The 26,955-nt window shown below is 33.2% G+C and overlaps 2 protein-coding genes across 2 annotated transcripts in view; both read left to right on the plus strand.

Moving 5' to 3' along the window:
* Positions 1-676: 676 nt before the first annotated feature.
* On the plus strand, positions 677-19,105 carry LOC149424667 (guanine nucleotide-exchange factor SEC12). The gene is made up of 7 exons (XM_089630916.1): positions 677-968; positions 1,052-1,431; positions 1,797-1,935; positions 4,231-4,385; positions 7,676-7,919; positions 14,075-14,234; positions 14,567-19,105. Exons 1-7 carry the CDS (start codon positions 831-833, stop codon positions 14,650-14,652), a joined length of 1,302 nt encoding a protein of 433 aa, XP_089487042.1. The 5' UTR covers positions 677-830; the 3' UTR covers positions 14,653-19,105.
* Positions 19,106-23,417: 4,312 nt separating this feature from the next.
* Positions 23,418-26,955, plus strand: part of stai (stathmin) — a 107,896-nt gene continuing 104,358 nt past the window's right edge. Inside the window, exon 1 of the mRNA XM_089630918.1 lies at positions 23,418-23,552. The gene's annotated coding sequence lies outside the window, so the exon portion shown is untranslated. The remainder of the gene's footprint in view (positions 23,553-26,955) is intronic.

The raw sequence follows: 26,955 nt of genomic DNA on the forward strand, positions 1-26,955 counted from the left end.
GTAGCGTCACGATAAACAAAATAACTAGATTCATTTTGATATTATACAATGTTTAGTATGGATATTTTTGGTGCCTTTTCTGGTTTTGGCGAAACTGGAACTTTATTTGGGTGACATAATTTGAAAAATAGTGTTTTATTTGAAAAATAACTATAATTTTAGAAATAGGAAGTAATTATGGAAAAACCAAATAAATTATGGTGTTTTAAAATAAACTGTGTTTTTCAAATATATATGTACTTATATTTTATACTGCTATAAATTAGAAGATCAAATTGATAAAAATCTTCGATGGAATATATATTATGATGATCAATTTTGTAGTAAATCATCTTTGGTGTTTATTGGATTAAGTATATTGCAATAGCTTTTCGAACAGGTACGGTCTTCGACCAAATTATAATGTATCGTCGGGTACGGTCAATTATTTTTTAACAAGTTATGTAAGTAAAATATAACAAATAAAAATTCTTTTTCATCCAAAGATCGAATAAAGCATTTTTTAAAGTTGCCGCTAATTTGATTAATTACGTCAACGGCCCGCAGTAATGAAAGTGTCGCTGCGATCACAGAAAAGCAAGTGGTAAAGCAGATTACGCTTTTGATTACTGTAAAGAATGACGTGTATTTTAGAAACTAGTTCATGTATAATTCGCTAGAGCGAAATATCTGACTGAATTGCTACTTTGACATATTTGTCATGTTGGAATTTCATGTCTCGTATAAAAATGCAACTTACGTGGTGATGTGTTGTGAGGATACATTCAACGACCTTATGTTTGTGTCTAAAAGTTACGGTTTGAAAACATAAGACCCCTGACATCTACAATATGGCACCAACAAGACGAAGTGATGGGCTTTTAGCTCGGGTTAATTTCCCTCTGTACACCTTACAAATGTTAACAAGTCGCCATGTACTAGTTGCTGGTGGTGGAGGATCCTCAAAGACAGGAGTTGCGAATGGATTTGTGAGTATTTCCTGTGTTAATTGTCAACATATGCTTTCCAACCTATTGTCTCAAATGTTACTAAATTTACTTTATCATTTCAGGAAATATTTGAACTGTCCCATGATAGTGAAAGGTTCATTGCAGAAGAGATAATCAGACATGAAACGGGACCGAGTGTTGTTATGAACTGTTCTGCGGTCAGCTTAAAGCGCAGCATGTACCTCGTAGCGGGCCAGGAGAGCCATTGCCAATTATACAATGTTAATTTAAAACTAGTGAATGCTTCAGAGTTGAGACGAGGAAGCGTCAAAGCCGAGAGTACTAACAATTTCCTACGGAAGCGTAGAAATACCCTTAGCAAGGAGAAAGAGGAAGAGACTAGTAGTAGTAGTAAAGAAAAAGATAATAACAGTAACCACTTCTCGGAGAAACGGATTAACTTTGAAATAAGAGCAGCAGATAGTATACAAACAGATTTTGGGTGAGTAAACAAACACTTCTGTCATAATTATTATTTAATTCTTGCCTCGCTTAGACATTTCTGACGACTCTTAGTGTAGAGATAAGACTGGACCTTACATTAACATGAATTTTTCTGTTCACAGTGTTAAAAAAGTGTCAATAAAAATATTTTCATATGCTATCGCACACCAATCTGCCTGGGCAGCGTGTTGTGTTAAACATCATTTTTCAATGCCAATAACATGAAAGAAGTCTAGGGAGGCTTTCATCTAGTAGTGGATATGTTATGACTTATATAAAAAATTCTGTTTGCCTCGCAGTCTTATCATTCGCAATCTAGGTTTCTATTCAATATTATTTATTGATATTTTGTTTTTATTTTAGAAATGAACCGCTACAAAGAGTAGTGAAAATCAGCCACAAGGGAAAACTGATGGCGACGGGAGGAACAGATGGACACATAAGAGTTTGGCAATTCCCTCAATTAAAGAAAAAGTTTGATATACATGGCCATTCCAAAGAGGTAAAGTAATTTTGATTGTATTTAAGTTAAGTTTCCTCACATTATTAGTGACATAAAACCAACAATATCTCAATATATATACCCTTTGTTTTGTCAATTTTGGGCTCAATGTAACATTTCTTTAGTTAATTTTGGACTGTGCAAGCCAATGTTTATCTCAAAAGTCCTGCCTTACATGCTGACATTTTTACGCAGTAACCAATCGTCTCAATTGTTGTTGTAGGCAAGGTAGGAAATGTAATAAATATTCTTCTCATATTATGTAAGTTAAGTTGGTTAACTCAGGCAGGAATCTTGATATGGAATGTCGCACCTCCAATTTCTTTTATTTCGCCATAGAACAATAACCTTCAAACATTGGTGGCTTTATTTCCTTAGTACATGTAACCAAGAGCTTAATTTGAGCACATTTCAAAAATATTGTTGTATCTAGTTCTGTCAACTTTTTCTCTATTCGCCGTGTTTTAAGTAAATTACAAATCAAGAAATGTATGGTGTTACCATCGCTGTTAGCGAGAAACTAGTACTGAAATATCAATGTGTCGTGCAAGTAGGAACTTTCATAATTAAATAGTATTTTTTTCTTGTGCGGACTTGTGTGACAATTTCAAAATTAGGAAAGAAAAAACTTATAAAGTCTGATGAGGTAAATGTCTTAATTGTGTATTTAACTTAATATAGATGCATATGAGATTTAGAAATCAATAACTCAACATTTGAAGTTTTCCCAAAATAGCACATAATTGGATAAAAAGTCAAAGAATAAGTTGGAGATTATTTTCTTCTGCTTACATTACGTATTTGGAATTATTAAAATGGCTTCTTTTGATGCAATAATGTTTTTATTATCTGGGAAATAATTTATTTATTTAGTTTTATTATAGTTAGTGATGTGTTGACCTCATTTCAATTACCTCACAACTGTTGAAAGAACAAAAAAGCAATAATGATGTAATATATTTAATTTCTCCTAGAGACGCTTGCATCAACTAATAGTTCAACAGTGGAAGATACTCTCAGTGTCACCCTGGTACAAAGTGGCATTAATTGTTATAATAATAATAATAATAATTGGATAACTTGTTTTTGTAAAAAATCACCTCGAGGGCGCTTTTTATTATAGTTAGTATTATATTTATTTACCAGATCTGAATTGCCAGGTAATTCTCCTTTCTCTGTCTTTTTCCTCTCTCCACTTCCTTCAGGCTCACAACATTTAGGTGATTCTATAGATCAGCGGTTTTCAAACTGTTTGAATGCTCAACCCCTTTTTAGTAATACAAAAATTTCCACATAAATGACTCTCTCAACCTTTTCAAATGTTAAATTGTGTACACTTCTGATAAATATCAGTCTTTGTACAAGACCACTTGTTTAGGCTCAATTCAAACGACAAAAGTAATTCTATTTGTTGTGCTGGCAAAGAATTTTATATGGTGAAAGGTACTTTCAGTAGGTGAAATTGGGGTGCTGCTCGGTATGGATATTCACTTTGTTTTTATATTGCACTGCATAAATTATCTTATTATTATAATATGTGATGCGGGTTTAATTTGCGTTTGTAATAACATTTGATGCAATTAGTTATGATGTACAATTATACTTTTTTGATCGTCGCGGGCGGTAATTGTCGACTGAACGCCCGGAAAACGGGGAATGGAATCGAGGAAGGGGGTCGGGAACAAAATCCATTGCCAATTAATAAACAGATTCCTTATTTAACAACAAATTCGCTGTCATCGGCGCAAACAGCACTTTTCTTCCATGGATGAGATAGAAATATAGTAAAAAAACTATAATTGAAAGATGACCTAATACTCTGTGTCTTGAACACAGAACCAAGGTTCGACAACAAGCTCACCCGTTGCATTAATTTGTATTTCTGTTCATGCCCTACTTCTTCTGAAAAAATTGTAACCATTGTTAGCTTGTCATGATATAAAATACATTTTTCTAATTTTAATTATTGATGTTTTGCGACCCCACTTTGAAAACTACTGCTATAGATCATCCACATTAGCATCCACTGGCTTAGAGTCAAATGTGGTCTCCAAACACAGCTAATGCAATTTCAAGCAACTTTACGATTCTGAACATAGTCTCTACCACTCTGGTTGAATGGTCTGCTGAACTTGTACATCCACTGATATTAACGCTTAAGACATCTCTGTATGTATATAATGCATAAATGTGATTTTATTAGATTTGCCAGTGCATAAGGGATGGGAGGAACATTGTTTTAAAATATAACAACATGCCCAAAAGGTTAAACATTATTTTGATTTTATTTTCCAGATAGACGATGTAGACTTCAGTCCATCGGACCGATTGCTCGTCAGCACGGCGAAGGATGGATTCGCAGTAATCTGGTCCATGGATACGGGGAAGCAGGTGGTCAAGTTGGCATGCCAGCCCCCCAACGGAACTAAATATCTCTATAAAAAATCCAAGTAAGTTTAATTTTTTTACATTCATCGTGGTGTAAGGTTGGGATCCCAAAGCTCTTATGAAGATCATTCAATTCGTTTCACCCTTCTATGATATAGTGAGGCAACTCATTAATACTCTGTAAAGCAAAACAACTGTCACGAAATGTAAACAACACATCCATAATCAACCGGTTAGTGGACTCAATTCCTAGTAATTCATCAATTCACAAGCAAAATTTTCCCCTTATGATGATGAGCTTTTCAAATATTGTCAAGTTATTCATAACCCCAGAACGTTTATCTTTCTATTTAGGAAAAAAAAGTTGAAAGTGAATTTAACCCTTTTAGCACCGCATTTTTATTTTCACATATAAACCATATTTTAAGCTTGATAACACCTTAAGGAATTATTTTTAAGGCGATGCCATACGTAGTAATGCAAAATCATGTGTTTTTGGTTTGAAAATTTGGTCGCCTAGGAATGTTTCAGATGCTTTAATTAAATACTGCGAGTAGAATACATCCTGCCCTTTGAAATCATAGAGTATTTTTTAGATAAGTCTTTTTATAAGCCCAGAAAAAAACAATGTATAAGGCCTATGAAAACTGCTTTAAAGTTCAAAATCTCCTACTTACGTACCCATTTTCAGTTATGATTTTATTGTATAATGTGGCAAATTAATACATCTATAAAATGATCGAAAAAAAATTAAATTTTTATGCCTGAACATCCACAAAATAAAATAAAAGGCACTTTTTGGCCATGTTTTTTTCTTGCATAAATCAAAACAGGCGGATGGTGTTAAACGGGAATTTAAATCTTATCACCATCTACTTAAGGGTTGTTATTGATAGCGGCTCAATTTAAAATATTACACGACGTATTGCATCGCTTTAATTTGTCGGTGTGTACTTTTTTTTTTTCACTCGCTAATTTAGATTTTTTTCCAATTTGGTTTTTATTATTTTTAGGTCTCTAAGGGTTATTTTTTACTAACAAGGTAAAACAACATATCGCACAAACAATTGTTTAATTTGAAAATATATTAATTTACAGTGTAACATGCATAAATGTAAAGATAACATAAAAATAATAATGGATCCCAGTCCAAGCAAAACAGCCAAAACGGGATCATGATATTTACAGTATTTGTTGCTGGAATATAGGTTGCAACCTAGCATAAAAAATAGACTCGCTTGAGTAATATCCTTCACAAGCGGTATGCAAAATACGGGGCGATTTGTTTAACAAAATCAAGAGATATTAATTTTTTGTTCATGTTCCTCAGGAGAAACTCTGGTATTGAAAGGTTAAGTGATTGAATAAATAAATATCATTTAATTTTGCTTCAAAAAACAAAACTTTTTACTATTATACATCTATTTGTATTAATAATTTAAAAATATATATTTTTTCGGTTGGACTGAGGATTGAACAAAAGACTGCAGTGAACCATGCTAACGACTGAAACAAATCCTGAATGTGTAGAACTGACATTTATTTAGTATATTAACTGCTGTAATGTCATTCGATTTCAGTGAAATGCATATATGAATCCTATAATTTCTATACCCGCTATATCCGATTTTTTGACAAAATGATCTGAGTATGACATCTTGTTCACATTTTTGCGAGCAACAAGAGGAGCCTAAAATTGAGTTTCAAAACCCTCCTTATCGCGACCAAAAACCATGTTTAAACTGCGAGTGAGAAACCAAATCCGCTATATCATACAGAAAGTTACTATCAAAACCCGCTATATCGGATTCAACGAATCACAAGCAGTTATTTTGCCAAAATACAATATGGCCGCCGCTCTGACGCCACGCTCGTGTGTCAAAATGATCTGCGCGTGAGTTTCTAAACCCGCCATGTCGGCTCAGTTGACTTTCAAAATCACGAAGTGAGTATCAAAATCCGCTATATCCATTTTATTTATCGAAATTACTTAATTATTGCTAGACATATATAGAAAAATAAATGCTTTTCGAAATTTTATTACTCCAATTCATTATATAAAAAATTGTAATGCATTTACTTATGTACGCTAGAGATGTGACAGTTTTTTGCGGTTTTCTCCAAATCAATGAAAGTTGATATAGCGGGTATAGAAATTACACGACTCATATGTCCACGTGTGTACGCATGATTGCCGCCAAAAGATGATAGAATGCATTGTCATCGACAATGTCTCTCTGCCGAGTTTAGATTCGATCGGATGTCGGAAAGTGTGTTAATTTCCAAATTTAAGCATTACATTCATTCATTCATTCACAAAAACAAAAGTGAAATTCAAGTAGATGTAATCAAAAAGGTTCTGTCGTGTATTTGACTTTATTTATCATTCTGAGAAGAAACAATAATTTTTTTATGAGTCACAATTCATAAGAAAAGTTTCTGTACAATATTCCCACCTATTTTCAGAAATAACGATTTTATATGTAGATATTACTTATAATATCAGAAATATGTAATCATTTGTGAATAATGCAGTAGAAATAAGATTAAGGACGGGTTGTTTCGGAGGATTTGAACAATTCATCAAATTTCAATGTTCATTTTCGGGTTCTGCGAAAGACTTATTCAAGTTCTGTTTTTATATCATTGTAGGCTAGTTGCTTGACAAAACTGAAATAAAAACAGAACTTGAAAAAATCTTTCAGAGAACTTGAAAATGAACGTTGAAATTTGATGAATTGTTCAGATTCTCCGAAACAACCCGTCCTAAATGCTTTTGCTGAATATTATTCACCGGTGCATATCTATGTATATACAAGAATACAAATTACATGCAATACAAAGCCAGCATGAACAAGACTATTATCTGAATAACCTATGTGACAAAGGGAATATGGATGGATGTAGATCTTTGCTGCAATTTTTTTGCATGAACAATTTTCTTACTCTCAGAATTGTACTAGTTTTTCTTCTTCATATATGGTGGTCAAGAGTTTGTGGAGGTCAAAGTGGGACTCCGAAGTTATTTAGTCAGTCAGTGGCATCGGGAGTCATTTGGGGAGACAATGTGTTCCATTTTAATTTGACCACATTCTCACAATTCAGAATCCTTTAGTCCCTATTTGTGCATCATAGCGACTTTGACTTCACGGGATGCAGTTTAGTGAAGTAAACGCGTTCCAAGGGCGAGAGAACCCTGCCAATTCAATAGTTGGGTCCACAACAAGGTGATTTGTTTTTCCAACCGTGGTTTGAACAGACAACCATTCAGAAACAAAATATATCCTTTCTCTCTCATTTATCTGTCTTTGGACAGTGATATTCGTAAATTAAGTATTTTTATCAATTCCAGGTTCGCCCCGCTGGAAAATGAGAAGGGTGAGTGCTGCCTGTTCACGCTGGCCAACCCACTAGGCAGGACGGGCAAGCAGAAAGGGCTGATCCAGTGCTGGCGGCCGACGGACGGGAGCCTGATTAAGGGCACCACAGTGGACGAGAGTCTGTCCGCCCTAGCCGTGCGGGACGACGGCAGGTTCATTGCCGTGGGGACCATGTTCAGCGGATCTGTCTCAATATACGTCGCATTTAGTTTACAGGTAATATTTATTTATTTTCACTTCTGTTTAACCGTAGTAATCTTTGTACTACCTGTATTTCAATGGAAGATGCTCCGAGGAACTAGTGTCATTGATCTCTTCGGCAGTCGGGAATCATGCTAAATGCGTGGCTAATATTAGTACACGGTTGACACTTGTCACCTGTCACTTGTGTTCAACAGCTTAGCTGATCTCTGTGTTTCCTCCCTTTTACAACATGAATCTCTTAAAGACCTGGATTCATTCCTTCCTTTCCTCTAAAAGACGCTCCACAAAGCATCTCCAAAGATGACACATGCCCTGTGGGATATTATTTCGCTCTTGTGTAGCATTAATGTAATAAAAAATCAACCTGTACAAAACGTGGTATTTTAACTATAATATATCAGTTTTAAATTGTCTTAAAACTTAACCAAACTAAAATAATTTCTCGGGGACCGGAGTCAATTGCGTTACCGACCTTGTCACGCAACGATCGTAGGACTGATATTTATTTTGTATTTAATAATATAATCATAATTACAATAAGTGTTTTATTATCTTCTTTTTTTTGTAACAAATAGATATAATGATATCCTCACTGGGATCTCCCGTGCTGAGGATTTCATTTACATATTATTAAAATTTAGTAGTATGGATAATATACAGTAATTATAAATATATTAAATAGTGTAGTTTCTGAAATAATTATAAATATATGGTGTTTTTTGTTCAGTCGAGTGGTTTCAGTTTCAATCTTAAAGTTGCTGTAATTTCGTTTCATTTCAAATTTATTTATTTATTTAAATGCTTATTTTCCGGCGTCTGTGTATGTGATTGTCACCAAAAGTTGATAGAATGCATTGTCATCGACAATGGCTCCATTTGCTGAGTTTCAGTTAGATCGGAAGTGGGTTAATTTCCGCTTCCATGATTTGCATTCATTCATTACCGAATCAAAAGTGAAATATGTATATTTTAAACATCATTCAAATAGGTATCAAATATAATACATACATATCTTTAATTATTATCTGGGTTCTTGAACTTATGTCGGGAGAGTCGACACCATATTTCAATATCTATATGGAATGTTGATTATAGCAAAACGATTTGGCTTGTCATGCATGATTCTTGAAAAAAAATGTTTATTAATTTCAGTTGAAGTTATTTTATCAATGTATTTTGCATCTGATAAAGGTGTGATTGAACCCACAACTTTTATTCAGTCATAAATCATTGATTTCGTAAAGTTACCAGCCTGATTTGTAAATAAGTGGTTTTAATTTTTAATGGGACGTTAATTATTAATAACAAATGCGTTTTAGTAACACTAATTCTGTTAATGTTTCATAAAAAATTATTGTTAATATTATTAGGTAACGGTAACATGGATATTTTCTTATCTGAAAATACATTATATGTATGCATAAAGTATCAGGTGGAAATCTTTCTTTTTTATTTCATCCACAACACAAATAAACTCAGCATTGACGGCTTCCGTGGTCGAGGGGTAAGGCTCTCGAATTGCAAGCCGGAGGTAGCGGGTTCAAATCCCGGCGTGCGCAAGTAATTTTATTATATTAATTTGTATTATATCATAGTTTACTCAATTAAAATAATATTATAGTATTCTTGCGGCACGTTGCAGAGTGGAAGATACTCTCAGTACATATTGCCCTGGTGTAAGGACCACCATACAGAATTGAAATGGTTTTGGCTGTGTTTGGTTACTAGGTACTTCCCCACCTTCCTCTTCCCTCACTCCTTCCTGTCCCCACTACCTTCAGCCTCACAACATACCCCAAATGGGGATGCCATAGTCTCACTGGCTCCAGACGGTTAGAAGCAGATAGAGAAACAATAGCCCATATTGCTTTTACGTCCAACAGATGGGGCTGTTTTTCAAAAAAATGATGTTTTTTCCTGTCACAGGTGACATCTATATAATATAGGTATATAAAAACACCTGCGAATTTTAATGCAACATTGTATCAAAATTTCAAAGCAAATCGGTGAAGAATTTGGAGATTTAAGATTTTGAACAAACCATAGACATATGAATATTAGTAGACCTGCCCTAAGTGATTAAAAGCGTATTATCCCCACTCCCCATACCGGTTCCATTGGAGCCGGCTGTGCTCGCGTATGGCCTCAAGTGAAATTTGAAAACGTGACGTCATCATTCTTGTGCGAACTATGGTCGAGGCATCATCGGTTCATTTTACGAAATAACACGGCAAAATGTTGACTTGTGCTATGAAAACTTGTAAAAATAGATGTGAAAAAGAGAATAAACCCAATTGTCGTATTACATTCCATATATAAGCATTATTTTACTTTATTTTAAGCATATTCACATCGTATAATATGGATCAGTTGTAGAAACATAATATACTATCACATCGAGAAACGTCTGAACGCGAAACACAAAGCTGGTTGGTTGCTGGGAAGTAAATTATGAACATTTATAAAAGTGTCTTAACTAAATACTTAAACGAAATATTCGACTCTGAAAATAGAACCGAATTTTTTTGCCGAATTTGGACTTCGCAAATTTATTCATAACGTGGCGAGTAATTCGCGCTCCCATGTAAAAATGTCTATTCATTCAAAAGCAGATTTTACTTTTAAGAAGTAAATGGTGATATTATAATGCGAGATGCCTATTTACTGTCAGATTGATTTATTGACAAATCACAGTCAGCTTCACCCCCTTCGTTCTTCAACAGTTGATTTTACCCCTCGCCATTATCTTCTCGTCTAGTAACACAATGTTTGCGGGGGGTTTTTCAATCAATCTACGCCGTAAAGCGGGCAATTTTTATCATGTTCGCGCGCAAAATTCCGTTTCATGTAAAATAGCTATAACTTCTGAACTATTGATCAAATTTAAATAAAATTTTCAGTATTTTACCTTATTTGAAATTTTTTATTATGATCTGGTCACAAATTTTTATATTTTTGAAGAAACAATTACGATATATAAGTTTAAATTAAAAAAAAATTAAAAAAACTACACTTTTGTTGTATTGTCTATTTAGTCATTTTATGCACATTCAACAAAGTATATATATTTTTTTAAATACACACCACTAAACACTAATATTGTTTGAAAGTATGAAATCGTTGGAAACAATTCCCTTCATGTAAAGGTACATCATAGAATTTACACACGTACCGGGTTTCGCTAAGTATTTTGTGTACCGCGCACACACGACATCGCTTTCGCAGATTCTTATTTTACCAGGGCCTTCAATCTTTTCCAATATATGTTTTCGCATATCCATCGATAGTCTTCCTGGAGGATCAGATTTTGAAGATTTTTTTCGGATACCAGATGTTGATGGTGTTGGTTCCGGGTCTTGACTATTATCTGACGAAATCTGATCAGCCACCCAGTGCTCTGCGATTTCCTTAAAAAATTGTTTATATTTTATTTTCCTTTCTTTTACGGAGTTGTACACAACAAATGAGTTGAATAATGCACAATTTATTATACACGGTGTCCGGAAACTCGTAGTACAAGCGGGAAACTGGAGAATCTACACCACATGGGGAACCCAAAAAAACATAAAGTTTTTGATTTGAGCATTTTCAAAAAAAAAAAAAAACCAAAAAAAAATATTTTTCGGCTATTTTAGGGTTAAAGTTTTTTCTGGTGTTTAGGGTTGAATAACAGATGTTTTAACCCTGCAGAGCAGAAATATTTTATGATTACACCGGGTTAAATGAAGGGTGATTTCAAAATAATGCTTCAAATCCGAGTTTCTTCATTTGTTTTACTTTCAAATAATTTTAATTAGTTGGGTACTTTGATCTTCAGTAATAATTTATAAGAATTTGATTAAAAAAAAAAAAAAAAAAAATCAACTTCAAACTCGATTTACTCGATAACGAAAGCTCAAATAAAAAAAATATATACTACAAAATCGACTCCAAATGTGATGTAGATTCACCAGTTTCCCGCTTGTACTACGAGTTTCCAGACACCCTGTATACATCGCTAGCCTTTTTGTCCATTTAGTGGTTTTTCGTAAAATAGAATAATACGAAAGATATTGGTCTGCTAGGTCAATGCCTTTCATATATTTATTGTAATCGATTATTACCGTAGTCCATTTTATAGGGTATTTTTTATGAAAAAATATCCCTTTATTATGTAACAAATAAATTTTCGAGCACAGCACACAAATACTTTGTACGAAATTTTTAAAGCGGAATGTAGACAGAAAAGAAAATAGAGAACGTCTTGAACGAAACAATATCGCTTTAACAATGAAGAAATATAAAGATTTAAAAAAAAAACGAAATATTTATCTTACAGTTATTTTATTTCAAGTGCATGTTTTATGACCACAGTCAACCGGCCACCCGACTCAATTCCACGAATTGCCAGGTACCTAGTACACGTGTCACGAGAGCTGACGCATAATTTTTACTTCACAGAGTAACCAACATCATACGTTACTCGTAATATATTGTTACTCTAAGTGTACCTACAACGCATTTTGGCGTCTCCCGCGCTTTACCAATAGTGTACAAATACGAAAAACGCTTTTCAGCGTTTCCCGCTCTCTACCAACAGTACGCAAAAGACGCTTTTAAGCGTCTCCCGCAAACAATGTGTTAATTCCTATGTCTGTGGAACAAACGAATGTATACATTTTTATTTATAAAGAAGATCAGAAAAAAATTTCACAATAAGAATTGAAACTCAATCAAACCCAGGTAGTAAATATGTAATGATAATCTAGTTATAAAGTTTTTTGTTCTGTCATCCTCTTTATTTTAAAATTTTTATTGCATTGGATAATTTGTCCTTCTCTGATTTATAAATAATTCCACTCCTACCATGAGTATAAATTTAATAGCCTCATTCATCTTACAGCTTTGTAGCTCGTAAAGTTGTAAATCTTCTTTTCTTATCGTTATCAATTTAATTAAATACATGAACTGTTTAATTATATTTAATTTCAAATAACCTTGATGATATTCTGATTCGCAAAATTGTATCAAGTATTATCTGCAAAACTGATACTTAAATATAATGACATTGTAAAAACATTTGCCAAATAATCACAAAGATTAATCAATATTCATAAAATGCTGGAACTTAAGTAGATAACGCCACCTTGAAGAAAATGTATTTTACATAATGTACGTAATTATGTAATTTTAATTCATAATTTTGCATATCCATTGTCCATAGTGGAAGATACTTGCAGTATCGCACTGAGGAAACACGACCATTCCGAATTGAAACTTTTCTTGAAATTACCTTAGTTATACAAAAACTGATGGCCAAGCCCACTTGCGCAGTCAAAGCATAAAAAATTTATAAATTTGTACCCAAAACATGCCTTGAAATAAATACATATTAATGTTGTTAACATTTCACCTCTTTAACAGAATGGCGCAATGTTAATAAATCTACAAACCGGAACCGTTATTTCGCAATTCATTGCCACGGTTTTTTATTTCAATAACAAACTGTTGTACAATAATCTACAAAAGTGTACTTTGAAAGTAATCTGATATTATTGTTTTGTAGCTGCTTTTCTGAAAACAATTATTAAAAAAGTCATTGTCTTGCTTTGCATTCAATTCAAAATGAGTGTTTGTTTCAAATAACCACTACAACGTCCGTATTTTAGTGGTCAATGCGTTTGATGCTGAGTTATAAGTTCAATTCTTGAGAAGTACAAATAACTCCAGACTATTGCTAACTACGTGCAGTAGAAAATTATGCTTACCTTACGGAGCACTTTAATGTGTGTCATGCTAGAGACTTTAAAGCAGTGAATACCCTACTAACCATCTTTTGTTGAGGCTTTGTCTTTAGCCTCTATGGATTGTGCACCCTGTATGTGGGCTTATGATAGTTCCCCACTTTTCGTTATTCTCCAAGAAAATATGACTGTAAAATAACATGTCACAAATATTCTGATTATTTTTATGTTGTTTTGCTTTGTTGTGTCTTTGACATATATATTTGATGATTTCTGGCTCATTTTAACCTCTTATAAACATAGTCCACACGAAAAACAACAATCAAAAGGAGTTTCCAAGAAATAATGACCTTTATACTCCTTTGAGAATACAAATACTTTTGTGTTTGTGATGCCGTTTATTTTACCTTAACTATATTTTAATTTATAATTTGCTATTTGCAGAGGGTTCTGCACATCCAGGGCGCGCACTCCATGTTCATCACGGGGCTGGAGTTCCTGCCCGTCAGCGGGGACGGGCCAGCCATCACCAGCCGCTCCGAGGCTGCTGTCGTCTCCATCTCCGTGGACAACCGAGTCTGCATTCACAGCTTGCCCAACAGAAGTACGATTCATTATGCTTTACTATTTTATATTTTGGCCTTCATACCATCATGTTGTGTAATTTCTACAAGTTTTCTCCAAAGAAATTACCAAAATCAGTCAAATAATGCATAATATGTTGCCGAAATTTTTATTGACTGTATATTTTATTTAAAATTGTATTGTAAATTTTTTCTGCAATCTCTTTTTAACGAAATTTTGTTTTAAGTATGCTTTTTTGTTATATTTATCAGGGTTTGAATTAACCGAATTCAACTGAATATTCTACATGTTCAAATATATTCTAATAAACAGCATATTCCTATCTTTTTAATTGATGTATTTTTGTTTCAGGGTCCATTCCAGCGTGGGTGGCTATGGCTCTCATCATCTTTGTTTTGTTTTGCACATTCTCACTTTGCTCTTACCTTGGACTATAATTATTATTGTAAATTGTTGTAATCTCGTAAAGTTGTCGTAGTTATAACAATTCTATTAAGAATTATTTATAGTTCTTATTGTTAATCATAGCTCAAACATTATTTTATTAAATTGCAGCATCTTTCATTGACATCTTGTAAGGTTCACTTTTTGTTTTAAATATTTTTCAATGATGTTTTTTTTTGTGTTTATGTGTTTAGGGACACCCGATTTATTGGCATTTCTATTGCTTTTCGGAAATTCCTTGTAAATTGTTAATTATAGACGTTAATGGTAATTAAATAATTATTAAGTAGAAACCAATAATAAAATTTTACATTAGAATTTTGCATTTATCACAATAACCAAAATCAAATTACGTGGCTTTTACCTTTCAGACTTTGAACGTGTATTTGTAGGTATTTTATAGATTTTTCGCTATTCACGTAAATAAGTCAGTGACCTCTATTGATGAGAAATTGAATATTATATTTTTAATCAAACCATACAAACCAGACATCGAATTACATGTGAAAATTTATAGTGCAGTGAACCGGTAATACCTCTAATGTGACAATTTCACTATTAAGTATTAATTTTGTTTTATATATTTTTACTTTGTATTGGACTATGTCGGTTTGTAAACTCCCGAATGTGTTGTTACATACATCTATCTATCCATTTATACAGGGTGTATCGGCAAGTACCCGACAAACTTTACCCAGCTATTCCTCAGCACATTTGGAGTAAAAAATGTTATGGGCGCTTTGCTGTCCGGTAACATTTCTTTTCGATTAAAAACAAAAAATAAAAAAAAAATCCACACTCTGTCCCTGTCATTTGCATTGTATCTCGTGTTCAACAGCTGTTATTGGCAAGTGTGTCAAAAAGTGTCCTCGCTCTTTTAAACACACTAAATAATAATAGTTAAAAAAGAGATGAATGGTGCCGTGCCATTTCGTTGTGATTGTAAAAGCGCGCCAACGTAGGTACGTACGTACATTATTCAACGAAACTCGAACAAAATATTGCCAGATGGGTTTTCAAACTTTGACAAAGGATAAAACATTGGTGACACGTGGTGAAAATATGAATAATAAATTTTTTATTAAAAAAAAATGTTACCGGACAGCAAAGTGCCCATAACATTTTTTACTCCAAATGTGCTAAGGAATAGCTGGTTAAAGTTTGTCGGGTACGTGTCGATACACCCTGTATAATGAAGAGTGTCTGTGGCGGGTGGCGTGAGTTTGATTTTTATACAAATCTGCAGATTTATTCCGAGATTGATGAAATTTTGCACACTTGAACATCAAAACAAGAGAAAGGTCACTGTCCATGTGAGATTTCTAAATACCACCCTATCCCCATTTCCCACCCCTTAAAAAAGAATTTTGATACTTAAAATAAGAAGAAAATCACTGTGTAAATCTGATTTCTTATAACCCGGGTAACGCCGGGGACTTCAACTAATATATATATATATATATATATCGCTCTTTTGCTGCAAAAATTAGATAAATCAAACCTGAGAAATATCCGCGTCTGACTTATTTGGTCAAAACTAACCATTTCCACTTGTACTTTTTACTGATACAACAATATACTTGAACTCCCAAAAGTTGCCGCAAGACAACAGTAAGGGTCACTATTCCTTCACGAATTATTAGAATAACTAAAAACTCGTTTCCTGAAAACTTACTAATTTAGAATTATATCGTTATTGCAGCAAACGGTCGATATATTCTCAAATCCTGAAATAATAAATGATAGAAGCCAGTTTTTCACTTCTTTCAAATTAGCCAGAATGATGGTTTTAATTGCATAAAAAGGTTTTTGTTATTGTGAAAAATGCATTTTTAATAATAAAAAATCTACCACACATCACTGCCAAAACAAACAATAATTTTTTGAATACAGTATGGCCTTATAGCATGATAGCATATAGCATGCGCGTGCAATCTACAGAAGCCGTGCTGTGCAATACCCAATATAATAAGAAGTAACTTTTCTTCTTTTCTTTATTGGGGCAAGCACAGCATTACAGCCTCTGTGGACTGCACCAACGGCCTTATAGTAAGTTACAAATTGTTTGAATGTTGTGATATTATGCAGTGGCTACATTGGCTTATAGGGTGAATAAATACCTACTACAAAATACATAATAATGTAGTGAGTGTGTTTTGAAACGAATTTAAAGTGTAGGTGTTTGTAAATAACAAGTGTAAGATTGGACTCAAAGGTCTCTGAAGAGTTAGGGGAAATTGTGTGAAGAAGGAAGATAGAAGATAGAAGATGAATAGGAAATTGTATAACTGACTACAGAGAAATATGATCGGAAATACATTATTATTGAGTGAAGTTTGTTGTACCTTTGAAATGTTTTAATCCCTTAACATGATGGTTTATGAAAATGTTTTGTACGCCACTTTTCCACACTTGGCTGTAATCCTTGCTTGAAAATAGTCATGGAAAAGTCCAGCTTAGACTGGGAATAAATGGCTGCTACATGCAGTCGATATTTAAATCACGCAGAATGCTTGCAGATGCTGATATCGACTGCTTCTAGCAGTCCGTGTATTTCTAGCTTTATTCTGAGTGAATTGTGGTCATTCTGTCCAGAACTAGATATTGAGGTGAAATTTTGTAAATGTACATATGTATAATACTATTATGGAAGAATAAACAATAACTGCCCAAATGGAAAAAAACTTTTTATGAAGTTCCTTACATTTTCATTGTATATATTTGCGATTTGTTTTGGTTTTATACAGAAAAAATATTATAGTTATCATTTGATTTGCTGCATTGATTTATGTATTAATGATCTTATATAAATTTTCCTCTGATAAGACACTATAAAATATGTGGCTTATCATGTGTCAGCCAGAAGGTACTGGAATATCGGTGCACGCTCAAGTAGAAAAAAATTATATTTACATTGCTGTGAGATAGCTGCACAATCGTCTAGAGCAGAATCTGATTCACTATTGAATTACGTAATTCAATTCAGGTCAAATTCACAAAAGAATCTTTTAGCTCACTATAATCCTGATTTTATATGGAATCTGACATGACTGATCACATGGCAACATTGCACTTGTAGAGGCAAAAATCAGCTACAGATGGAGTGGAGTATGCAGCTAACTTAAAATTTCATCTGTGATGAATATTTTTACTCTCTCGTGAGTAGGGAATGTAACGTAAAAGCTTTTTTAAACAATTTTATTTGTTGTGTTTTGGTTGTAGTTCCTAACTAACGAGTTTAATGAAATCATATTCATGTGGGAAAGTGGTGTACAAACTATATAGAATAATGTCCGAGGATGCAGTTGATTAGATACTACATTTCTATGTTAATATATTATCTTACCGAGATATTATTGACAAATTTGGTGTAGGAAATTGATGTAGTCAATTATGCTTAGAATAGTTAGTTCACATTTATGGTATTGTAAATACACCTATTTATTTTGAATGTATTGTGTTGTATTATAGATTTATCATTATTTTCAAATACCATCTAATGGTAATACATTATTCAAGCTGTACCATTAGTTAAATCTCGGGACTTAAAATATTATAGGACGTTACTGAATCAATAGAAAATTAATGCAAAGTGAGGAAATTCTGAATGACAACAGTTTTTTCCTTGTGTGTTTTTGTTCAACAGTAAATTAGCCTTACCTCCCTTATATTTTAATTGAATAAATCTCTGACGGTTTTTGTAGAGAGATTTTTTTTTTTATCTATGTTCTGAAATGATTTTGCCTGGTGAGGTATTGTCATTCAATATTGTAACCGGAATCGCAAGTCTTTTTGGCATTTTAATGTGTTTATACCCACCTGCCATGCATTTACTTCTGATAAGTTCCATTTTTGTTGTTTACTTTACACAGTCGGCTTTGGCTCCCTGAAAAGAATCATGAAATACAAACATATAGTCTATTTTTGGTCAACCATTCGGTTGTATTAGTTGTAGTTTCTTCAAGACAGTTTTTTTTTTTTAATTTTTATTATAGAGTCTGATAGTCTGACTCTCATAATATTGTCAACTTCGGGTCAGTTTGCTGGCCTATGAGGTTCAATGGGTTAGACGTTCGCTCATTCATCCAGTAGTTGCATTATCATCTTAGGTAGATATATGGGAGAGAAAGTGTTTTATTTTCAATAGTCATCAAATGTATGAGTATATAATTGTGAAAGAATGTTGACTTTTCAAAAACTTCCTAATGATACTGTGCATATAGGAAAAATGATGTTTCATTGGATGAAAATTCAATTATTTGATATTACAACATTTTTAGCTTGAAAATTTTTTACGCGTTACCTTGTTTGCAGGTTTCATTGTATCTGTTTGCCCTGGCTTTCCTTGCCTGGCATGGTCTCTGAGATCGTCAATGTTTATTCGGTAGTTAAAGTTATAAAATTACATGTGCAAATCATTGCGAAGGCAGGAGAGCTTTATTCTAGTTTGTTCAACGTCAATCTTACCAGCATGCCATTTTGTCGTGCAGCCTTTTGAAAATGATTGAAGAACATAAACATTGTGTTTTGTATTTTTATATTATAGTAAGATTTTAAATAATACCATACAACAATTTACATGCGTAGGTTATCTCTTTTGCTTTGCTCACTGTTAAACACCTCCCTTTCCATTAGCAAACAAGTTTTTACAATAATTCAGCTTCTGGGAAGGTAAACGACAGTTTCATATAATTTGCTGGATCAGCCTTAGCACCCAAATCAACAGTGACTTCATTCTTGCATGTGCGTTCAAATTCCATGTCAGATGATAAAACAAATAATAATTCATTCATATTGTTACTCAGTTTTGTCACTGCTGGCCGCATGCATTGGTTACAAATAAATTTTACCAAATGTAGCGTACTGTGATCGTTTTGTTCAAACAATCAGGAACTTTTGAAAATTTTACCAGATAAATTACTGAATATGTATATTGGGATATACCTCATTTGTACTGCAAGTTCCAAAACATATCGGAAGCTGTCTCAACTCTCTAACATGACTGCATTTGACTACACTGACTCTGGCAGCGATAAAATAAACAAACCTACCATTTGGAAGGTTGAATAATAATAATAAGATTGGTTAGAGGGCCGGCCCTGAGCCAAACGGCGCCTGGCGGTGTATAAGGTGTTAGCCTTGGCAAGTTGGCGCCCAGAGCGACTACTCCAGTTGCGCCCGCACGGGGCTGGCCCTGATTGGCTACCTTTGGATGAGGATAGGAATCGAGTTTATGTAATATTTATACCGTGTGATGCAATGTTATTAAGGGCAATGAATTGTTTTGTTTCAATACTGCACTGTTACGTAACTCACTCTATTTGAGATTATTAAAAACTTTTTCAAGTTACTCAGATATAACTTCAGCATTCCGAATAAGAAAATGCTTGATTATTTTGCATTATGTATATATTATGATTAGATATTTGAGTTGGTATAATTTCTGAATTAATTAACGAGAATACTGTGAATATTGTACGCGATTTAGTAATTTTCCAAAAATATTGCCTTTCTCTGATCTATTAACTAAATTCATACTAGTCGAAATTTGTTTTTTGTAGAAATTAATCTACCAACTTTAAACGCAGTTTTAAATAATAATTATTTAATTAATAAGAATTAGGCTTGAATAGTTAGGTAGGTACCGTTTTAGAAATTTTGTATAATTTGCGAAATGCAATGTTTTTCATTTTGTTTTTCTATTACAAAGGTGTAATTTGAATGGTGGTACTTACCTCTGCATTTTGTTAACTGCAAGATACATTTTGATTCTTTCAAGTGTTTTTTGGGGTATTGATTTCGATTCGACTCTGGGCAGTTGACTCTTGTGTGGTTCTTACATAAATAAACATTAATGCATATAGGTTTTTTCGTTCAATCTTGTCCTAACGAAATTCTAATTTGATATTATATTTATTTCTATACAAGAATTGTGTTTGTGCGAGTGAGAATTTTTTTATGTATGATGTAGACCTACCGATTTTTTTCAAACCCATCCACTGACGAACCATCGAGAAAGTATCCCACATTATTTTATATTATAATAAGTTTATTATATTTAGCATGAATGCCGACTTACTGTGTATAGTTGTACATAAAAATATATTGTAATACATACATATTTCACTATCCATTACTGTTATTTTATTTTATTTCACAAAACTGATCACATAAAAAGAAAAAAATCATCACTAGGATATGAAAATCCCTCATCATTTTGTAATACTTCAGGATTGGGGGATAGAATTTAGGTATCCAGCGGGATTTGCTTGATTTTTTGCATTATTTTTATTAAGGGGCAATAAATTGAAATAATGTCAATATTTCATAAACATTTTGTTTATTATTTGGTATCAATTATCTTTGATTCTAGTTTATTATAAAAAAGTCATATAAAAAAGTGATATTGAAAATCATTTTATTGGACTTTTTTAACAATCATTTTTGGTAGGTACTAGTAATATTATAAAAAAGTATTGAAAAGGTGACATAATAAATATTTTAAGAAGACTTGATAAAAAAATAAGAGATTGTAAAAAACATAAGACTATGGAGAGCCCTGTTACCGGTATGTGAACAGATGTTTGTGCACGGAAGCCCAGCAGCCGAAGACACTCTTGTCTACTTCCACGTTAGTTGGACTGTCATCAAGAAGTGTGTGTTAACTGAAGTTATCTACCTCTGACACCTCCATTCTCAAAAGGGACACGTTTTTCTTCAAAATCGATTCCAGGTCTTGAAGTTTCCCAGTTTGCAATGCAGTTCTATCCTCTCTTCCTAACATCAAGTTCAATTCTTCTTTCACTGTCAAAGATTGACCACCGCTTATTTATGTAAACGGGATATTTTTGGTATAAATATTGTATATTTTTCAATCCCACACATGAAAATATGGAGGATGAAATATTGTTGAAATCCCGTGGGATTGGAAACCCTAGCACTGTACGGATATCGTAGAACAAATCTGAAGTAAGTTTTGTTGTCATCCGAGAAAACTGAAATCACAGTTAGCAAAAAAGTTGTTAATTTTAAGGTTAAGGACAATTCCTAATCGTTATCCTGGAATCACTCCTCTGATTTTTTTTTGCCGCTTGACGTATACCAACAGAACACAAGAGAAGGATGTCCCCTTCATCAGTTTCCCAAAGACACATCTATGCTGAACCAAGTGACTACCAGCGTGGTTGACTAGCTTAATAATCCGTGCATCCCATTTAGACTTCCACTGACCTCCTCCACCATACGAAGAAGGCGGTCACTAATATCAAAAATTTATTTAGCTAAGCACTAGCGCAAACGTAACGGAAATCATTGGATATTATAATTGTAGGATTTGCAAAGTAAAAGCGTTTATAAAAAAAATATTCGCCTCGGAAAACGATCAGAATTTGTTTTCGGAATAAATGAGATTCGCATTTCAAATATAGATTTATAATAAATAAAAATTAAATAAGTTTGTTAAGTACCTACTTTATCGCTTTTATGATTCTTTCCCACAATCGGTTGCAATTTTGAAAATAAAATCAAATCCCAGTTCTTGAGTTCATTGAACCGGAGTTACAAACCCAGAGATAGAATTTTCATTTATTAGGTTCTTAACGCCAATAAGATTGGTTAGATTGTGAGTAGTTTATTTATGGATTACACTGTAATGACAACACATGAAGACCTTCAGCTATGTATTTCGCAATGAATGAGTTTTTATCCAAAATCGATGATGAGCTATGCTGTAATCCAACCTAGTAAAGGATCTTTGCCAGATCCAATTCATTTCAAAACATTCCTAAAATAATTACACCACCTAACGTGGCAACTTGATAATATTTTTTTATGATAATGACAGCAATTCTTCGGTACCTACCTAAGACGCAATAATTTTACCTGCATAACAAAGACTGTAATATTCTACAGTGACATTAATTCAAATGATTTCCGTTAAAAACGAGTTTATTATTGATTTGACATTGCAAGGTCACTAAATCCGTTGGATTCGTTGGAAGTTGGAAGAACCAAACAATGACAACAGCTGTTATATATTTGCAGGCGGATGACTTATTAGAGAGTTAAAAAATCTTTTCAATAGAATAATGGCTACGGTCATTATTTATTATTCAAAATAATGACAATGGATCATATTTGTAGCACCGTATATGAAAAGTCACTTTAATATGATGGCCGTTATTTGCGTGATTTTTATTTGAAATACGTGTTTATCAACTTTAAATTCAAATGTCGAGTAATGTCGTCATTCGCCATTTCACGGATTTTTCATTTAAGAATGATATCATCGCTGTTTTGTGTTATTATTTGAAGTAGTGTCAGTCTGATTAACGATTAACTGAACAAAATTAAAATAAATAACCTAGGTAGCTAAAAATCTAAATAACCCCAAGGGTAGGCAGAGAGGATGGACCGCCATAAAACTGTTTCGGCACACACCCTTTGGTTCACATTCATACATTTTATGTACTTTTCTATTATTTCTCTTGGAATTTCGCTACCCACATTTTAAAGATTTTTCCGAGACATAAAAAACACTGGTAGAAAAATATAATCATTCTGTTTTTTCAAACAAATTAATAAATTTAAATTCAAATAATTCAACGTTGGTTTTTAAATCTTCCGCCCACTCAAGCGCATGCGCAGAAGTAATGCACATTTAGTTTTTCCACCAATCCGATGCCAGGATTTTGAACCAGCGACCAATCAGATTACAGGAATATTGTTATTGTTGGCTCTGAAGAAACTTCAGGCAGAAGCTGCAAGCAGTTGCACAAATACGTCACAGTGTTTTAAAAAACTTTATAAGGTTTGCGAATATCCGTTGGTTTGTTAATTTAACATAGTTTCTCACATTGAGTGCTCCGAATCTGAATCTGAAGAAATACCTTACGTGAGTACTAATGCAGTATTCTAGCATTTTTTTGAAAATTCAATTTCATTGGAAACAGTTCCAAACATAACATGTGTTTCTACTTTGTGAGCTCCTGTTATTTTGTTTTCAAAATAATAATTCTTGAGAAGTTGACAAACTGTCGATAGATATAGCTGTAAAAATCGTTTATTATATGTGTTGAGTGGTGTATTCGATTTATCAGATAAGTCTATTGATCCTGGATTATTATCGACAAAAAGTTGGATGAAACTTTTGAAGAAAGCACTCTGCTTTCAAGAAATTTTCATCGTTTGTCAGATTCAGCACACAGGTAAATAGACTGCAGCCAAATAATTTTAAAGATAGTTATGGAATAGATCTATTTATTATTAATTTATTCACGCAAATTGGGTTATCTTTGCAACAATCTTCCTGTCCGAACAGTCTGCATCTGCCATTTATTTATCCTGGGTAAACTTTCTCTAATTCGATTCTTGTCGAACAGATTTATGCATACTTCTAGTGTGAATGTTTCGAGTACCTACCCGTTTAGTAGTAAGTAGATTAAGGTTAGAATCAAAATTCAAGAGGATGATTTGCTCCTTCACATTGATAATCACGCTATCATCCTTATTTTGATAGGGATAAAGTCCCGGTAAAGGTACATTCTCACGCCCACCCAAGGTCACGACGGGTTTGTAATTATGTTATACGCCTGTTTTTTTTATCCAAATTCGAAGAAGATTTACGGATTATTAGGTACACTTTTGGTGAAAGGGTGCTCTCTAACATGAATATTTTGTTCAATTGAATGAAGCCACCGTCAAGCTGTAGAATAAAGAATAAACATACCCCAAGGGATCTCTAACTCAAGTAAAAATCTGTGAATTTGTGATACTTACCTTACAAAGTTTCATGCCATCATCAAAAATTGTTTTTTATGATAAAAAAACATCTCGCTTTACCCGAAACAACACCCATACACCTCACAAGATCGCGCCCCTGTATGTACATTGTAAAGGCAGGGGAACTATGTCGCTTCCCGGTTGGGCAGCCTTGAGAGGCGAGTTAAGGTAGGTGCTGTAGGAAGGGGCCCGGATTATATGAAGGAGGAAAAACAAACGCCGGTAACTCGTTCCGTATACACAAATACGAATTTAAGAAGCGCTCCGTTCTCATGAAGACAACATCAACCAATATAACAATAGTCATTCTGGTTTATCATTATCGTTGCAAGTTAAACATTGTAGTGAATCATCATCGTACGCTGATCATCTTCCGTTGGAAATAATAATTTTATCACAACTTTTGCACAGGTGATGTCATATCATTATAATATATCATAATTATCTATTTTCTGCTTATCAAATTATATGAAATACCCTATTATGATTATATGTTTTTTATTGCGATGCATAAATAATTAGTCAAATATTTATCATTAGACCCAAGTATTGGGCTTTATGTTGAAAAGTATTTACAATTTCAAATGCGTTCACTTTAGCTGCCATCAATTCATACCTAAAGGATGTGTATGTAAACTATCGGATGACTTTACTAGTCAAAAACAAACATAAACATTGACTACAATCTGTTTGTCACTGGCTAGAAAAAGACTCAGATTTTTGCCGTCTTAATGCAAAATTTATTATAATATTAATACTTAGTTAAAAATTATGTTTTCTTTTTGTGAATTAAAAAAATTAGATATTTTTTCGGTTATTTAACTAATATTTAAAGTTTCCAAGTCCTTTTCACCTAGTTATGATTTATAAACGCCCGTATATATAATTTTCGTTAATTATTATGATAGTTTCTAAATCGCCAATGGCAAGAACAAAAGTTTTCATTATTATTAAGGCGAAGCATAATGCCAAATCACTATTTTGATTAATCTTTATAACGAATTGGTGTACATTATGGATACCAAAAAATATGCTTTAGATAAATTGAAGGTTTTCCTATCGTTTCGATATCCTATATTATCCTATTTTTAGTAACTCAATAAAAAATATAAATGTAAAGTACTAAAAAATATATTTTTCAATAGAAATGTATGAACGCATAAAGGAAACAGCTTTTAAGAAATACAGTATAATAGCTAAGATTATCTGTGACAGTTTCACTTGATTAACTTTATTGCTTTCTTATAAAATTATTTACAAATTTAATAAAAACCAGCTTTGTGTTTTAAATCGAACGTTTCTAGGCTCAGTTTGTCAAGCGATTTTTAAACCTATTACCTACAATATAAGGTATACCAAGAATATACACATATTTTGGCTTGTAGCTTCCTCTTAAATAATATTATGGTACGAATTACAAAAGTGAGGAACTCTCCCTACGATTTTACGCCTTCCTCTTTTTGTTTACTTCTTTTTACAATCTGTTACAATCTATATTGCTTCGTTGCCTCTTTGTATTAGCCTTTGGGTCAAGACCACAACGAAGGACAGAGTATTTTTATAAGCGCATATCTGTTCATATGTGGGTATATGTCCTGTACAGTCCCTTGTATCCTTGTCCTTGCGCACGAAAGTACTACATAATGTAGGAAACATAAAGATGTAGGCACCTATCTACATCTTCTAAACCGGAATTTTTAAAGCTACTTCCAAAGGTCGAAACGACGACATAAAGAGGTTTCCGTTTCTATCGTATTCGTATGAGTCGCACTTGCAAGTGTGACTGCTTCTCCCAATGTTGGTGATAGGGAGGAGAGGGTGGAGAAAGGATGCAGGAAGTTTGAAAGGACCGGGATTCTCAAAAGTAAATCAAATATTGTTTTTTTTTTATCGGTTTTTTACATTTATTTACGGATTGATAATATATATCTACTCTTATCGCCATTTTGAGAGACGGGCCATTCCAGCTGTGTTTAATAAGCTTAAGCCCGCGCATACCCACAGACATAGGAATTAATAGACGAGAAGATAATGGCGAGGGGTAAAATCAACTGTTGAAGAACGAAGGGGGTTAAGCTGACTGTGATTCGTCAATAAATCAATCTGACAGTAAATAGGCATCTCGCATTATAATATCACCATTTAGTTCTTAAAAGTAAAATCTGCTTTTGAATGAATAGACATTTTTACATGGGAGCGCAAATTACTCGCCACGTTATGAACTAATTTGCGAAGTCCAAATTCGGCAAAGTAAATTTCTTCTGTTTGCAGAGTCGTAGTTAGTTTCAGAGTATTTAGTTAAGACACTTTTACAAATGTTTCATAATTTACTTACCCCAGTAAACAACGATGAGCACACTTGAGAATCGCTACATTGTGATGTGATAGTATATGTTTCTAAAACTGATCCATATAATACGGTGTGAATAAGCTTAAAATAAAGTAAAATAATGCTTACTTATGGAATGTAATACAATTGGGTTTATTCTCTTTTTCACATCTATTTTTACAAGTTT

Source organism: Hesperophylax consimilis, chromosome 4, assembly GCF_061612785.1.
Source record: "Hesperophylax consimilis isolate HC1 chromosome 4, BYU_Hcon_1.0, whole genome shotgun sequence".
NCBI classification, from domain to species: domain Eukaryota; kingdom Metazoa; phylum Arthropoda; class Insecta; order Trichoptera; family Limnephilidae; genus Hesperophylax; species Hesperophylax consimilis.